Raw genomic sequence first — 18,440 nt, 5'->3', positions numbered from 1 at the left:
TGGAGCCCGCAGGTTTTGAGTTTGGTATTTGTTCTTGCAAAAGCCCACAGCTATAGCTTATGCGTCGCTGCCACATGCGTGAGCAGTTAGGGTGATCATGAAATGTTTGTTCTGTCTACAGCATATTTTGCTCAGGGAAAATGAAAGCCCACCAGCAAAGCGGAGTTGCTTTGAATACAGATTTAAGCATTCTCTTACAAAACGGAAGCCCTACTTTCTCCAGATAGGACTAAAGGTTAGTTTGATATTGTGCCAACAAACAAGAAACCATAACTAAGTAGATAAGAATAGGTAAACACAAATGCCTGGCGGAGGGGGAGGTGTCTGGTGGGATGCCAGCGTGGGGCCCAGATTTAACAGTTTCATCAAAGGGAATGTGTTAAATGCTCATTAACTAAATTTACAAATGATCCCCAACTGGGAGGTGTTGGAAACAACAGAGGAGTAAACACACACACACACACACACACACACACACACACACGCACACTAATTATATGCACACATGCTCACACAACTGGAAATGAAGGAAAATTCCGCTTGGAAAACAGATCCGAGATAAAATAATTCTAAGTAAGACATTCAAAGAAAGCACTGACACAGATTTAATACAGAATTAAGGCAACAACCCCCAAATAGCGAATCACCTTTCTGATGAATGTTATGAGGCATGCAGGGGGCTGGAGAGGAGACTGTGCCCATGGTGGCGGGGGGTGTTCACGTCCCCAAAGGATCTTGGGAAGATCTGAAATGCACCCAGAAGGGAAGAGCAGAAGCCACAGGATGCCAACGGGGGTAGAGCAGTGACCGAAGAACACTTGACGGTAACATGCGAGCAGATTCTAAATATTTGTTCTTAAAACCCAGAATTCTCCAGGGCTTCAGGAGCCATTGACCAGACCATACTGTGGATCTTGGGAGTGGAGGAAGGCTCACACTGGACCACTGTGACACCTTACAATCACTCCACTGACCCTTAAGAAGGTCCAGGTACAGACTTCGTAAGGTGTTGTTTTAGGTGTGGCATAGGCATCTTGTGTTCGGGGTCTGCGGCCCCATCCCGATGGCCTCAGAGACCTGGGGCAAGAACAGCATCTGCACTCGCATCGCATCCTATGGACTCACCCTGGAGGCTCTTGGGACAGGATGCTGGCTCTACTGGAGCACACGGAGAGAAGGCAGGTGGCACAGGCGACTGCGCGATAGGATACCTGGGTTGTAGTTCTGCCTTTTCTGCTAAATATTGGCATGACTGTAGGCAAAGTCCCCGGACCTCTCTGGGTCTCAGTTCCCTAATAAGATCAGAATTTCTTACTGGAGAATCCATGAGTTGGCTTCAGGGAAGTCTCAAATCCCTTGATGTTTGTAAACATTTTATGTGAAGGTGCATGTGTACGCTTTTTAAGAGAAAGGACATATTCTTTAAGAAAGAACCATGTTTTTTAAGGTGTTCTTGATGTGAAACAGTTAACAGCCATTGACTATCACTAGCTTATTAGTAAGGTTCCTTGTAGAACTAACCTTTAATCCTAACCCACACAATCTCTTCAATCTCTAATTCACATAAGCAACCAGAGGTTCTGGTAATGGAGAAAGACTCTGAGGCACCTGCTCACCACAGACCACCAAACTTATCACCCAGACGACCAATCACCTTGAGTAGGTGTGTATGGACCAAAAACTGTTTGAGCTACTTTGCTCAGTTGGTTAGAATAGAAGAAGAGTAAGTTCAGGATTGCTGGTTTAATACACCCTTAATCCATTTCACTTTTCAGTTGAAAAGTAAAGAAAGTGGGAAAAAAACACTTCAACTAGAACTACTTGTATGAAATCCTACTCAGACATATTGGAACCTGGGAAAAAATAGTGGAAAAGAGAAAAATAGAATTTCTCACTGCTCTTTAAAAAAAGCGGGGGGGGGGGGTGGCAGGGCAGGTAATGTCAATGCCAAGCCCTGGGCAAAACCCTGTAAAGGATTCTCTGGCTGCCGCTCTGGGAACTGGCTGTCCTTGGGCTCTTTAACAACCCAGAAGCCACACTATAAGGGAATATGCGATACCTGGTAGAGTGCGAAGTGCTTATTTTGTTTAATCCATGCCACAATGTTGCAGGTGGATAGTATGAGCTTCATCCTATGTTTCTGGGTGAAGAAACGAACTTTAGAAGTGGGTAGGCAGCTTTTCTAAGGACACAGATGGCCAGTGCTGGAGGCTGGATTCAAGTGCAGGCTGCCCTACTGAAGGCCATGCTAAGTGGCTCAATGATTATGTCTGAATCCTAGGAGCCAGGAGGGGAGGTGAGAAGGCGGGAGCGGGGGAGAAGGAGGTAGCAGCATCACGTATGTTCAGTGTGAATGAATGTCCTTTCTCCTAGGGCATCCCATAATTATGGATTTGATACAAAGCTGCTTGAATTTTACCTCCTATTTTCTCAGAAAATTTCCCAGGATAGTATGGTTCAGGCCAAACAAATCAACCTTTCCCTCTCTCTCTCCCCTCAATTTTTCTCTCTCTTTCTCTCTCTGTCTCTCCTACTTTCCCTCCTTCCCTCTCTCTCTATCTGTACCTCTATCTCTTAATCTCCCTCATCCTTTATCTCTCTCTCCTTTGTTTTCTCTTATTCTCTAACAGAAAGACCCTATATCCTTGAAATTCTGCTCCTTAAAAAATCCATGACAATACAAGTTCAGAACAATCGCTAACTCGGGAAGTTAGGGAGGGCAATGTGACAGGAGAGAGGTATTTGAGTGGCTATGGATATATAAATGACATGCCTTCTTAATTAAGCGGACCATAGGCATACACTTGTTGGTTTGTATATTTTTTGTGTGAAAAATCTGAATGCTATTAAATATTAAACAAAAAAATTTCATAGTCTAAAAAATAATTTACTTAGCTTTAAAAATGTGTATACTACTTGACTGAGCAGCTCCATTTCTGGGAATCTATTCTGAAGAAATCATCTGAAATGAGGACAAAGATTTATATGCCAAAAGTTCATCACAACGTCATTTCTAATTTGAAAATTCTGAAATAATTTTAAAAGCCTAATAAAGAGGAATGATTGGGTAAATTTTGCTCTATCTGTGAGCTAGAATATTACACAGACTTCAAAAAAAGGTGCTTACAAAGAGTTTTTTATAGTATGAGGAAATGCATTTGATGAAATTTTAAGTGGAAAAACAGGATATGAAATTATGCATAAAATAAAATTTCAAAGCCCTGGAAAAGACTGAAAAAAAGACTGAAAGAACTGAAAGAAAACAAAGCAAATAGTGTGTGCCTCTGGGTTGTGCAATTATGGCCCATTTGTACTTATTTCCAAGTCTTAATTTGATACAATTGAGCATGTATTACTTTTAATAATGGAAAATAATAAAAAATAGTTTGCCTATTGCTCTTGTCATTAAAAATCTTGTAGGTTTCTGTTTCGGCAGTTGGAATGACTTTTGACCCTTGGTCTGAAGTAAATACTGCGTTGTTGTTGATAGACTCTGTAGCTAACCCACAGGGTTATGAGTAGACATTTTGGAGTTCATGGTCCATCTTGGTACCCACTGTTCACTGCACTTTAAAAAACATATATATATATATGTATATGTACATGATTCCTCCTCCTAACAATTCAGTGTATCTTATGTCGCCTCACCTATTCCAAGACTAGATGAAGATGAAGAAAGCCCAGTATGAGACCCAGGTAGATACATGTGCTTCTGATCAAGTCAGGGAGGACTATGATCATGTAAGGCACACGCGCGCACACGCACACACACATGCCTACATTCCACCCGGCCTGAGCTCCGTGGCAGGAAGGTATGTGGCATGAGTCCAGGCCTCTGTGTGGCAGCTGTCTCAGGGCCCAGGTGGCTGCAGGACAGCAGTCACAGCTGCGGGGTCAGTGGGGGTGAGGAGGAAGGAGCTGCTCTGCAATCATCTCTTTCTTTTTCATGTCCCCTTCCTCTTTATTCAGTCCAGTCAGTCATATAGGAGAAAAGTATTGGACTAGCTGAACCAGCTGCTGATGTCTCAGAATAAGGAAGACATAAATCCTTATTAGGATGTAGCTGCAAGCACACGACAAGCCTTCTGGAGTGGGGTCTCCAGGTAAAGTTGAGGAGTACTTGGTTTGGATCTCTTTGGGTATCCTTCTTGGAATACGTGAGTGTCTTTCTCTGCTCTCTGGTGCACCTTTAGCTGTGTCCTCTGCAGAGAAACGAGTTGTGTTTAGAAGCAGAGGCTGCATCTGGTTCTAATGACAGGGGGAGGTGAGCTGGGGAGAGGGCCCGGCGTGGGCTGTAGACTGGGGAGAGAGCAGACAGGAAAAGGTACTACGCCCGACTCCTCCCCACAGCTTGATCAAACACATTTGAATATGCATACTATGCATTTTATATATATGTCTTTACATATGTGTTTAAAATACATACTTAAAACATGAAATATTAAAAATAAATGTATATCTTTAAAAACAAAATATTAAACAATACATATTTAAAGTATGTAGTTAAAGATGTTTGATCATGTTTGATCTATATGTTTTAAAATATGTATTTAATGATGTTTGAAATATATGTACATCTAAGATGGATATATCTATGATATATGTATATATATCTATGTTTGATAAAAGCATATCTGCATGCTTTTTATTATGGTACTATCAGGCAGAACTTAATAAGCCATATTTATCAAGTCAAATAGCACTCAAAGCATCACTCCCCTCCCCCACAGAGTTCCCCACTGCACGCCTCCTGCCCTCACACAACCACTCTCAGCTTCTTTAGTTATTTTGTTTGTTCCAGGCATTGTCTTCCTCATTTCTACGTCGTGTGCTTATCCTGCTATTTCTTGTCATTCCCCCACCCCCATTATAGACATAAAGACATGTATTGACTTTCTAAAATAAAACGTGAAGAACGCCATTCCATCCTGCCCCCCATCCCCACCCCATTTTTCCTTCTTCTATCCTCCTAATGAATGATTATGTTAGTTTGGGTCCTAAGCACAACCAAAGGCAGAATTAGAAATGTACAAGATCTACTAGAGCAGAGGCCTGTGGAGGATAAAGGGGTGGCTCCAAGGACGATCTAACAGAAGAAGATGAGGAGCAGGAAGAGCCTTCAACTGAAGAATAGTTCTGAGAAGTTCAAGGCAGGCTGATGAAGAGACCCAGAGTATAAACCGCCCATTGGAAAAGTCCTGCGTTGGGCAGCAATGGCCCACGCCAGTCCCCAGGTCCCCTCAGTTTCCTGGCCGAGATCCCTGGAGCGCAAACCTTCCCTGTGAAAACAACAGTGGGTCCCCAAGAAGGGATATACTCCCCACAGCAGGTTGTCCTTTGAAGGGAGGTCTGACTTGTGCATTTCCGTGGCCACCATATTTATATTCCAATTTACGGTTCTAGTAATGTTCAGTGCTTTCATTAATGTGACTAAATATCGTCCACAGCTGAGTCATACTGTGCATTACAAGCATATTTCTTTTCTCATTATATTTCCTTCCTAGGAGTTAAAAAAAATTATTTTCCCTTTCTATGCTCTTGTTCATTATTCTGCTGCAAACTTTCTGACAGAACACAAAATACTCCACAAGATGGTAGAACCTATCAATGTATTCGTCAGTTTCTTTCTTTCTTTTTTTTTTTTTTTTTTGACGGTGTTGCATCTGGAGCCCCATCCTGGGTTGGCTGAGCTTTGCTTGTTCCCTTAATCTGGTGGAGCACATCTTCCAAGAGCTTGCTGAGAAAGGGTTTTAAGTGATGTAAATGTTTTGATCCCTTATACATTTGTAATCTACCTCCATACCTGATAGTTTCTGGGTCAGAAATCATTTGCACCTCAGAATTCAGTTATTGATTCCTGGCTTCCTACTGAGAAGTCTATGCCACCCAGATTCCTGCTGGCTTATGTGACCTGTCTTTCTTTCTGGAAGCTTTTAGGATTTTCTATTTATTCCAGTGTTCTGAAATTTCACAGTGGGGTGCCTTATTCTCTATGCTGAGTGCTAGGTCGGTCTTTCTAATCAGAAAACTCATATCTTTCATTTCTGAGAATTTTTTTGTATTATTTCAGGATTTCTTCCATTTCGTTTTTTCAGATATTTCTTTCTAGAACTTTCATTATTTTGATATTTGATCTACTGGACTGGTCATCTAATTTCCAGAGAGAAATTGACTCTGTCCTATTCCTAGCTAGTTCTGACAGATTTCCTAAAGTTTATTTCTAAGCCTTCTATAGACTTTTTTGTTATCAGAACTTTTCTTTTTCAATCTGTTTTTGGTTTTGCTTTTGCTTTCCTTGTCTCTCTGAGAATATGCATTGCATATTTTGGATTCAATTCTGTCCTCACATTGTCTGTTACCTCTGAGTTTGTTTTCCCCGTTCAGCTGTTTATGTATCCATCTCTCACATCTCCTGCCTTCTGTTGTCTGATGATCCTTTGTTTTACTTAAGACTGAGGCACAAGAAATTAGGTTGTAAGGCATGTGCTGTAGGGCTTTTTGTGGTAGATCACACTGTGATTGTTCCTATAGGGGGCCAGTCCAATGTAGGGGATCCTCTAATGTCAGTATTTGTTTATCTTCACTTTTGAGCAGGTCTTTTTCAACAGAGAGGGATCTGCTCATCTTTTTTCTTGATGGCGGTGGTTGGAGTGGGGAGAGGCAGTGTGAAAACCCTGACCATCAGCATTTTGGGAGCTGAGTTTGGGAAGGTAACTGGGAAGTCTTGCCTTTCAGTACGTAGATTTTCACTCAGTTCCCCTGCTTTTAGGGTAGTGCCTGAACTCCTTCCTCAGCTGTTTCTGAGACCAGAGGGTTTCTGATTCAGCTCCTCTAGTCTTCTGGTATGATGGAGGAATGAACTAACTCAGCTTTTTGGCTGTGTAGACAGGCCTGGGTGCTGAGGACGAGGGGGAACCTGGAGTTCTGATTACTCCTTATATAGAATTTCAAACCATCCTCTTGTGTTCAGCCCTTCCCTACCCCCTAGCTGAGTGGGGGGTGACATACCCCATCCACCTTCACAGAATCTTCCTAGGATGAGTAACTCCTACGAGCTTGTTCCCATGGGTGTTCTCCAGAGCCCACATCCATGTAATTAATTTCTACTTTTCGCCATTGCAGACCATATCAGTTGCTGTTTCCCTCAGTCTATGTTTAATCTTCCTAAATTTCGTTGGCATTTCTCATTTCTGTTATCCTCCCACCCACTCACACCATCCCACCCTAATCATTACTGTTCTTGTAGTTTCATTTAAAATTTTCCCCTTATTTCTATTCTACTGAGGTTTGAGGAGGGAGTGGGTATGAAGAGCATATGTTCAATTTGTTATGTATAACAAGATGTCATGTCTTGTTGTTACGCTTTCAATACCCTACAGAACTACACACTACTTCCAACATTGCCGAAAAGATACCTCTTTCGTAAAATGTGCTCAGAGGAAGCATTTGTTCCTCAATTCTTCTTATTCTAAGACATCCTTCTTCTTTGACGCTCTTTCAATCTTTCTATTTCTTCATTAAGGCAATAAAGAATTACCATTTACTGAGGATCTAGTATGTGTCAGATACTGTGCTAGGTACTTTACACTCAATACAGCTCATTTCATCTTCACAGAATCTCTGCAATGTAGATATTATTACACATTTTACAGACAAGTACTGTGACTTGGAAACTTTTCCCAGGAAACTCAGCTGGCAAGACGTGGAGCCTGGACTCAGGTGGCTGTCAGTCTGATTGTCGAGCTGACTGCTCTTTCTGGGGCCTTTGCTGCCAACCCTAAAGGAGAGTGTTCAGTGTTTAGTGACTGTGGCACTTGCAGGCCGAGTGCTTCATGGGAGAATGCAAGTTCCATGGAGCAGAGGCCTCATCTGCTTTCATCACCTCCATCTCCCAAGCACAAGAACAATACTTGTTGCATTGAAAATACACAATCAATCGTCGACAAGGTAAAGAGACAACCATCTGAATGGGAAAATATATCTGCAGGCAACACCTCTGATAAGGGCCTACTATCCAAAATATACAAAGAATTCATACAACTCAACGACAACAAAAAAACCAAATGATCCAATCAAAAAAATGGGCAGAGGACCTGAACAGACACTTCTCCCTAGAGGACATACAAATGGCCAACAAATATATGAAAAGATGTTCAACATCGCTAACTATTAGGGAAATGCGAATCAAAACCACAATGAAATACCATTATAGCTATAGAATAGCTATAATCAAAGGACAAGTAATAACAAATGTTGGAGAGGATGAGGAGAAAAAGGAACCCTCATACACTGCTTGTGGAACTGCGAACTGGTACAGCCACCATGGAAAACAGTATAGAAGTTCCTCAAAAAACTAAGAATTGATCTACCATATGATTCAGCAATCCCTCTACTGGGTATTTACCCCGAAGACTTGAAAACCCATATCCAAAAAAATATTTGCACACCAATGTCCATAGCAACATTATTCACAGTGTCCAGGACATGGAAGCAGCTGAAGTGTCCTATGATAGATGATTGCCTAAAGAAGCTGTGGTACATATATACAATGGAATATTACTCAGCCATAAGAAGAGTTGAAATACTGCTGTTTGCGACGACATGGATGGACCTCGAGATAATCACGCTAAGCGAAATAAGCCAGACAGAAAAAGTTGAAAATCACATGATATTACTTATATGTGGGATATAAACCTAAAAGCAACAAATGAGCAGGACAAACAAATATAGACTCATGGACATGGACAATGGACTAGTGGTTACCAGAGGACTATAGACTAGTGGTTACTAGTGGGATGGGGGAGAAGGGGGATAATTATGGGACAAAGGGGATCAAATATATGGTAGCTGAAGGAAACTGGACTTTGAGTGGTAAATACACAATAGAATATACAGATGTCAAATGATAATGTACACCTGAAAATTATATAATTGTATTAACCAATGTTACCCCAATAAACTTAATTAAAAAATTAAAACTCTAAAAAAATAAATAAAAATAAAGAGATTTTGTTCAAGTGAAAAAAGAAAATACACAATATTTTTTAAAAGGATGAATAAATGGATGGATGAACATGATCTCATTTAATTCTTAGAGGAACCGACTCATAACTCTCAAATAACCCTTCTGTAAAGGTTAGGAAACAAGTCTCAGAAACATGGGAATTTTGTTTTCTGGGCATTTGCTCTTTCCAGGAAGTGTTGTTTTTATGAATCTGTGAAATAATAACGCATGCTAACGTGTCGATTAGAGCGAAGGAGATAGCTGAGTTGGCTTGGCTAAGTTAGTGCAGAATTATACAGCGTTCACTCATCAAAATGTTAGTGAGTGTCCACTGTGTGCTACTCGATGGGGAGATTTATATTTGTTAAATCTCACCCCGTCTTCACAATAGTCCTGCCAAAGAGCTTGTTGGCCTAAAATCAGCTTCTTAAATATCCATTTGCCCAGCAAAGAGTTTGCTTAAAATTCAACCTCTGCTTAAGAATCTGGACTTCATTTTAGTGTCCTATATTTTTTTAGCATTTTGGAACAGTATAATAATTTTTAAAAAGTCAGTTCTTTTAAGGGCACATCTAACTTAATTTTGTATTTCTAATATGTATTTATTGAACTTGAAGGATTTTTAAAAAGACGACAGGATTGTTTTAGATACTGGAAAGGGCCTTTTTCTATTTGACCTACTTTTGCATACTTAAGCATTTTTTAGTCAGTTTATGTAAAGCCTTTTTATTCAGAGTTTAAATTAAGTTAAAATTTAATTTAATTGAATATTTATTTCCAGGAAACCTAAAGAAATGCAAAAATGCTCCAAAGGAGATTGAATTTTATATGAACGGGTTTTGGGGTAAGATGCTTTCTAGTCAGGCTATAATGAGAAAAAAAAATGGAGACAAAAACCTAGGTAATCCACTTATTACTGGCCTCTTTCTCTCTTCTCCTCCCTCCTTTCCCTTTACCGCTGTCCAAGGAGGAGGAGACTGAAGCTCCTGATCGTTACCATTCTAGGTGTCAAATGCTATTTTTCCTGTTCTCCTGAGTCAAAGGTATGGACTCAGGTAGGCCATTGAGTGGATGTACTGGGGGCAGGTAAAACTTCTGGCAATCTCTCCAACAGGCCTACCTACCTGTTCACCCAAAAACTATGCCCTAAAGCATCAGTGGGGCCTGTGAATGGATTAAAATAGGAATGATTAAAATAGCCAGAGAGTAAGATAAAGTTTGAAGCACTGGCATAGTGACCATATTAATTATAGAAATGATTAGAATAATTCAGACAGGTAGAAGAGGGGAGAACTTAACATTCTTTCTGCCTGCCTAATGCACCCTCGAATCAGAATGTGTGAAATGTGTTCAGCGTGTTAACTATTTGAACAAGTCTCATTTTTGATAGAAGAAAATGCGATCCAATTGCTCAGAGCAATTTGAGAAAGAGGTAGAGCTCGGGGTAGGTGTAAGAGTAATGGAATTGTTATAGAACATTCAGGCCTGTCAAACCCAATCTAGGAGACAGAAGTGGACGGCTCCAGGACTGTATCTTTCGTTGTTTTTATAAAAAGATAAAAAAAAAATTGATGATTCTTAAAAAAAAAAGTATGACTGTCTCTATTTTCATATTTGGAAAACTATTGGAATATTAACATAATAATGTCTACAACCTTTCAGAAAGGTTTTTTTTTAAAATTCCTTTGACTTTATCTGGGACAAAGATGATGTCCTTCTGCCACTGCAGTGCTATGTGGGTGGTATCTGGTCTCTGCCTTGTGTCTGTCCCCAGAGGCTCTGCCCAATGACCCTGAGGCTGACTTTCCCTGGACATTGTCAGTGCAGTCAGCTGGCTGGTTTGCATATAATAAACCAAATGTCCCTCCATGCTATAAAATTCTGCCATTCTAAATTTTCAGGTATTAAAATTGTTATTTTAAAAGTATATCCGTAGGGCTATCCACCAAAGTGGACTTTACAGTACTGCAGGGACGTCCACATCGGGGGCAAGGACATTCCTGTGTGTTGTGTGCAGATTCTGGGGCCACACGGCCTGGGTTTCAACACTGGCTCCCACGCATCCCAGTTATATGACGAGCCGTGACCCTCTTTCTTTATCAGTAAAATAAAAACTTTATGTGTCCACCTTACAGGGTTGTAGCAAGGATAAAATGAGTTAATATGTAGAAAGGGTTTAGTATAGTGCCTGGCACCTGGTAAGTGGTATATGGTTAGTAAGGAATGTAATGCTATCATGATTCTTTATGTGAAGTACTTGAAATTATACAAGGCACTTTTTAGGATGCACACACACACAAACACACACGTAATTTAAATTAATAGTTTTAAATTAACAGTTGTTCCTTTTATAATCCTGGAAGTACAAGTCCCCAACAATGTGAGTTCTCTTCCCTTCCTTTCCCTTTGCCAACTACCTGCCACCACATAGCTTTCTCGTTGTCCCCTCCCTGTTTTCTTTGTCAGTGTTCCCTCTTCCTCCTTTACAGCTTACTTAATTCTACTTTGGGAAGTTTATTCCTTATACTTGCTCCCAAATCCCTGGAACCCACTTGTTCTTTTCTCTCACGCTTCCAAGTTTATTTCATTTCATTTTGCATCACCCAAGCACCTTGGGAAGTGGCTGATGGGAGGTAGAGCCATGCCATTGACATGCCGCATCGACGTGAAGGCGCCGAGTTGCAATAGGAGAGAGTCCAAGGCTGGACAGAAGGGTCCGCATTCCTCTGGTTTCAAAGTACTACGTCATTTCAGATCTAGATTCATATATTGCTACCAGTTACATTCCATCTCACGCGGGTTAAGCACTAGGTTACAGTTTTTAGATGCATTATCATTTAAGCCTTACGACAATGTCTCAAAGGTAAGTATAACTCCCATCTTACAGATGAAGAAAAGCAAGGTCGAGAGGCAAGTAACTTTCCCATGTCCACATCACTAGGAAGCAGGGAGCTAGCGTTAGAAGAACTCGTATGTTCTCACTCCAAGCTCCATTCTCTTCACACTACTGATCATCCTTCCCTCACGTAACAGTAGAAGAGAAATGGTAAGGGTCAAATACCATCAATATTGTGCCCTTGAAACTGTTTAAAAGTCCCATTCAAAATTCCATTGCTCTTCAACTTTCCATAAATAAATCAACTTTCTCTCCAGCTCTTACTCCATCCATCCATCCAGCCAGCCAGCCAGCCATACTTTTATTAAATATTTACTATGTTTCAGGCATTATAATAAGCTCTGAGGAAACCCCTGTCTTTAAGAAATTCTCAGTGTAGGGAAGGAGACAACACATAAATAAAAAATTGCAACATAATGTGGTGAATGTTAATCCTTAGTGATACTTTTAGGCATTATAGAAATGCCGGAGAGATGGGGAGGAAAATGTCTAACTTTTCCTAGGGGGAAAACCTTTAACTAGAGTCCTTGGTACTTTAGGAGGTCAGTGGAGGACCCACCTGCGGCTGTGTGAAAAATTTCCTCAGAGGAATTTGTGGCCAAGGTCAGAGAGAGGTGAGAGTTTGACTGGAGCCTTGCAGAGGAGTTTTACCTGTGTCGGTATTTGAGCTGATTGACAGATTTCCAGGTATCGGAAGTGGAGGAAGACATTCCAGGCAAAAGAAACCACTAGTAGAAAGTACATGCAAATAATTTGCTACGACGTCAACCTCTAGTCAGTACCATTTGAGGGAGCAGCAGGAGACAAAGCACCCAGGATGATGGTTAGGGTTCAGATGGAGAAAGGAATGGTGTGCAAGGCCAAGAATTAATTCTCGAGGGTATTAAAAATTCTCTCAAAAGCAGCATCCCAGTTCATTGTAAAATCTATTCTCCAGTACCATCAAACAAAATGATAGTAGTTCTTTCTATTTCCAGGAACTTGTAACAAATTCTCTATATTCGGGGGTCAATTTGTATTCAGGAGTTGAGCTGGGAGCCTAACCTTTGTTTCTGAGGGATAGTGTGTTCTGAATTCCAAACAATGGCTTACAAAGCTGCTGGAGAGAAATGAGGCTGTGGATTGGCATGGTGGCATAGCCCCTTAGTGCTACGCCCGATGTTCAAATATGGGGCATGGAAGGAGGATATGGTCCCCAATGAAGACTTGCTTATCTCATCACTCAAAAAATGGCAGAGAGCTTTTTGTAGGTGGGTTTTATTTCATGTTACAACATAGTTTTCACCATGGAAGTCTCTGCACACGGCTTTTATTTTCTTCCCAACTCTTTGGGGTTGCGAGTAAGTAGATTAATTAAACTGAGATGTATATACAATTATCGCCCAGAGCAGAAGCTGGTCTGAACTGAAACTGTTTCTATAGATTTCAAGGCTTATTTGCCAATCTCCTTAGGACAGAAGCGACGTTTCTGAGCCTGATAATTCCCCTTTCTGTCTGAGTTGATCAATACATCTTTTTGCAGCCCCCAGCACAAAAACCCAAATGTGCTCCCTTTTCTAAAAGGAAGTCTCTGTCTTGCTGGGATTAAGAGGGCACAATCCCATGACACAGTTTGCGGTCGATTTTTGGCATCTGAAAAACCTCCCCTCTTTCAAGAACTGTGGGCAACCAGTCAAGAGGGAACAGTATTTTGGCATTTGGACTGAAAATCTTACCTGCCAACTGGACTGTCCTTAACGTATTGTTTCTGAAACCAGGGGAAGCACATGTAACAAGAACAGGCTTTGTGCTGTCGGAAGGGTTTTGATGAGCACATCTGCGCCGAGCTGGAGGGAGAGCGGCCAGCTGGGGTTGTTCCCTTTCCCCCGCACCAGCTTTCCTCGACCCCTGAACCCGCTCACGGTGCGTGGCTGTGGCCCCTCAAGACCCATAGTTCAGACCGCTTTACTTCATTGATACGATGACCATGGAATCATGCCGCTGACACACAGTCGCTCTGATTGGCACTCGGCACTCATCTCAATCACCCTTTACCTGCTATTCTCCACTCCGGTGGCAACCTCACCGAGAAGGTGAGCGGAAATTTATCCGGACGGAGCTCACTCGTTCGGTATGTTCAACCTGACATTTCTTCTGGGCTTCCCTTCCATAATTCTATTTTCACTCAACAAGTATTTATTGGGTATCAACTTTCCTCAGCTTCTCAGAGAACACAGTGAGCCGAAGAGACCCCTGGACGCAATTCGAGAGGCCTCCACTCACCAGAGCCCAGTCCGGAACCGAAGAAGGAGCCAGAAGGGCCTCGGGAGCCAGGCTGGGGCTCAGCATCCACATCTCAGGCTGCTGGACCACAGACCCTTGTTCATAACCGCCATACACTTCTCTTTCTTTTAATCATTTTTAATGAACAAATCTAATATTCTTCTTAATTAAAAAGCAAGAGAACGTCACACTCTATAATATACTGATTCAACAGGGAAGAAGAAAACAAAGCTGTTCGGCAAGCTGAGGAGAAAACTTCAGTAGGATATTAAATGCTAAGTAGTTAATTGGATGGTCCTAGTCCCCTGAGGCTTATACTATGAAGCACATAATTCCAGCCTTCATTCTTAGCATGCGTGGAAATATTTCAAAAGATAAGCATAGGGTGGAAAAGCTCTGGCTTTTTAACAGCAAAAACTTTTCTTGGCTTTCAGAACTGTTTCAGAGTCTTGAGGGGGACTTCCATATAAATATCTACATAATTATGTGAATATATCACATATAAATGATAAGTCACAAAAATAGTAAAAACCTAGCTGAGAAGTTTTGAAGCAGTCGGGGCTTCCTGGTGTCTCGGAATCCTGATCGATTCACCGGTAGCACTGAAAAGCCCGGAGACTTGACAGTTACTTTGTACCTGTCAGCCACGGCACCCCTTTCCCGAACATTCCCGCCTGAATGTCAGAAGGACATTTCCTTACAGAAAAACAGCCTTAGAAGTCGAAAACAAACAGCCTACATACCCTGCAGTCTTGGTCCTCCATGAAGGGGCTGCCGCGCTGCTATCAGGCCATACGTTCGAATGTTCTCCGACTGACTTCCTTTCTGACTCAGATCGAATGAATCCGCAGCACTGATGTAAGGCTCTTTCTTAATGGGAATCTGTTTTCAATTCAGGGCAGATGTGGGACACTCTCGTAGCCCGAGGGATTATCAACTTTAAAACAAATCGCCTTCAGGATGATAAGTCGAGAGGCAGTAACTGCTTCCTGAGGCCTGCTCGGGGTCCCTTCCAAATGCTTAACATATAACACAATAACTATGGCACAAAAGCAGGCTTTGCTCTCGAGGTTCTCAGAGTTACAACGAAGCTTGCAAATCCTCCTCAGAAACAAAGCTTGTAAAATACATCTCAGGTCGTTTGCATAGAAATTCAGATATTTTTAGCAACATACAAAAGTGACCAGAACGTCCCCGCCCCCGCTCCCAACACTACCTTAGCGCTGTTTGGATCACTGACTACAGTTTTTCCACAAATTGAAATTGAATTGTTCTGGTTTAGAGTTTTCTTGGCTCAAGGGAAGGAAAGGGAGGACTATTCCAAGACTTCCACAGAGAAACAACCAGAAATCAATTTAACACAATGAGTTTAATGTTCTAGAATTAGTGTTCGCCCAACTTGAGCAAGCTACACTTTGGCGCACCCTCTGTGCTGAGACCACTCTGTAGGGCTGCCTCATCCGCCAGGATTTTAAACTCAAAAAAATAAATAAAATAAAATAAATAAATAAAATTTAAAAATATAGCTAGGCTTTAATATAGCTTAACCCAATTTAATAACACCGGAAAGAGGTTAAAACAAAACAAAACAAAACAAAACAAAAAACCCACGAACTTGTAAGGAATCTAAAGGAAAAAATTTAAGATTAGAAAATAAAACTTTCCTTTTAATTAAAAAGTTTTACATAAACTTTAAAATATTATAAAGTTAGCGTGCATGGCATTTCCCCATAAAGCTCACGCAGATAAGTTTAGGTTTAAGTAACCCTAGTAAAGAGTCAGAAAATAGTCACATTAACTTATATGTTTAGAAAGCAGTCTATTCTTTAAAATGCATACTGTAAATGTGACATTACGGAGCTGCATGAGACATCATTAAGTCACCCACTAAAGAACACCAGGGCCGCTGTTTCTCTTATCTTCATGGCGAAGCTAAATTAAACTTGCAGTATTTACACATATGCTAAATAGCCAGCCGCGGCATTACATAGGGCAATAAGGGACCTTTCTGTCCCCAGATCTTTTTAACTGAATGGCAAGCCGCTCGCCAGGCCACAGAGTCTTTATCTATAAAGTGGGCTGAATCAGGTAGGTGAATTCTAAAACCCAAACGTCAGACATCAGTTGTGGTGCATTATCCCGGACCTGGTAGGATAGAGGGTAAGGCTTTTCCTTTCTTTTGTTTTCAAGAGGCACCACTAACGGCCAGTAGCTGGATGTCTCAGACAACATTTTTTCCCCCATCTTGAAGCATATATTTATAATTATGGCTGATAAGGCAAGTTTTACCTAAAACATTGGACCTGAAGGGTAAAGAAACCTATCACTTAACATAAACAAGACACCTAGACTTTTTTTTTTTGGTTTGACAGGCTTCTTGGGTAACAGTTACCTAAGGTACACTCCATAATTCTGGTCCTGCTCATGGTCACTGATAATGTACTTAGAAAATTTATTAGGATTAGTTAAACAGTTTTTTTTTTTTAATTTAAGTGGAGTAAGGACAGTCAGATGTTGTCAGTGAGTGGTGGGCCATTTTGACAGATGGGGATAAGGTAGGGGCACTGATGTGGAAGGCAGATAGTACGATGTGCGGAAGGAGCATTGAGTTACGAGGTGGGGGGGGTCCACGTTCTCGGTCCCAGGTTCCTACTAATTACCTTGTGGCCTTGGCCACCTCGCTTCTCTTTTCTAGGCCTGTTTCCTCATCTGTACAAGGCAAGAGTTGGTCTCTTTCTCTCCATTCCTTTTACTCGCCCAATTATCAAAAGAGATATTTTACCCCATGGGATGTAGATTTTGTTTTAGAGTTTGAGTCTCAGAAGCACTGAAGCCAAGACTATAAAATCAGAAGTTCCATGGAGATCAGGCAATGATCTAGATTTAACCTGTAGTAGGATCTTTTTCACAGCTGTGGGAGATACCCACTTACCTGCAGAAAAGAGCTCAAATATACCAGTAAAGTACTGTCGTAAAGAACATCACAATAATTAAGGTTTTCTTTCCACAAACCTATCTTAATTTCTCAGCTATGATTTGATATTACAAAAATAATCATGCATAATACAGGTGTCGTAGGCTGAATTGCGTCCTCCCTCCAAATTCATGTTAAAGTCCTAACCCCAGTATTTCAGAATGTAACCTTATTTGGAGATAGATCTTTACAGAGGTAATTAAACTGAAATGAGGTCCTTAGGGTGGACACTAAACCAATATAACTAGTGTTCTTATACAAACGGGAAATCTGGACACAGAGACGTGCATACAGGGAGGACGTCGCGCGAGGAGAAAGACGACCATCTACAATCCGCAGAGAGAGGCCTGGCGAGGTCCTTCCCTCACAGCCCTCAGGAGGGACCAACCCCCGAGTGCCAATGTCTTATCTTTGAACTTCTAGCCTCCCAAACTGTGAGATGATAACTTTCTGCGGTGTGAGCCTCCCTTCCACGGTAGTTTGTTAGGGCGGACCTAGCCAGCTACCTCAACCGGCATCCTCTGACCAGCGACTGTGCCTTACGGTGTGCATCCCACTATGTGTCAGACACTCATCTATACACATCAAGGTACTCTGGAGTTAAAGAATGTGAGGCCTGGAAGTAATGAGCATTGGGAATGGGCAGACAATGGGAAAAAGTCATCAACTGCAATGTTTTTTTAGTTTTAAAAAATTCCTACCATCTCTCTGTTCTCCCCTCTCCGCCTCCCCATTTCAACACACAATATAAAACACAAATGATTCAACATAAGATGCAAAAAATATATACACCTAAAGGAGCTAGGCGATGGGGAGGGCACACCCTTGGCAAAGCCCATGGCTCTCATTCAAAGTATTGTGTGCGCTGACCCATCGCGAGAGTCAGGTTCAGCTCTGTTACCCTGTTAGTTCCTCCGTGGGGAATGCCACACCAAGCATTTATCACACGCCCTCTTATTAATCATAAGAACTTTTTTCCACATGAAAACAAATGCAGCAATAATGTGTTATTTCGAATCCCCGAAATTAGGTTGCATTGATTCTCTATTAAAGCACTTTATCGAAAATAAAAGGCAGTGCTAGGGAATGAACGTGGTGAATGCATGTTAAAATCAGCACTGATTGCACTGAGCAATTGATAGAGTTTTCAAGGATAAAAACCAGAACGGATCCAGCATCATTATTTCCAAACGCCTTACCTGGCCAAGTTTAGAAGTCAGTACGGTTTACAAAGCCATTGTGAAGGAAAATGCAGATGTTTCTGAACCTGTATACTTATTAAAATCAATCTCCATGAACTTTCT

The 18,440-nt window shown here is 41.4% G+C and overlaps 1 protein-coding gene across 1 annotated transcript in view; it reads right to left on the bottom strand.

Annotated features, from left to right (window-relative positions):
* SASH1 (SAM and SH3 domain containing 1) overlaps nucleotides 1–15,340 on the bottom strand; it is a 208,287-nt gene extending 192,947 nt beyond the window's left edge. The window contains exon 1 of the mRNA XM_016160134.2: nucleotides 14,906–15,340. Coding sequence (XP_016015620.2) covers nucleotides 14,906–14,926 — 21 coding nt within the window. The 5' untranslated portion in view covers nucleotides 14,927–15,340. The remainder of the gene's footprint in view (nucleotides 1–14,905) is intronic.
* Nucleotides 15,341–18,440: the final 3,100 nt, after the last annotated feature.

The sequence above is a fragment of the Rousettus aegyptiacus genome, unplaced genomic scaffold, assembly GCF_014176215.1.
Source record: "Rousettus aegyptiacus isolate mRouAeg1 unplaced genomic scaffold, mRouAeg1.p scaffold_m13_p_1, whole genome shotgun sequence".
Classification (NCBI taxonomy): Eukaryota; Metazoa; Chordata; class Mammalia; order Chiroptera; family Pteropodidae; genus Rousettus; species Rousettus aegyptiacus.
Note: the sequence above shows the minus strand (reverse complement) of the source record. Positions and strands in the feature narration are given on the sequence as shown.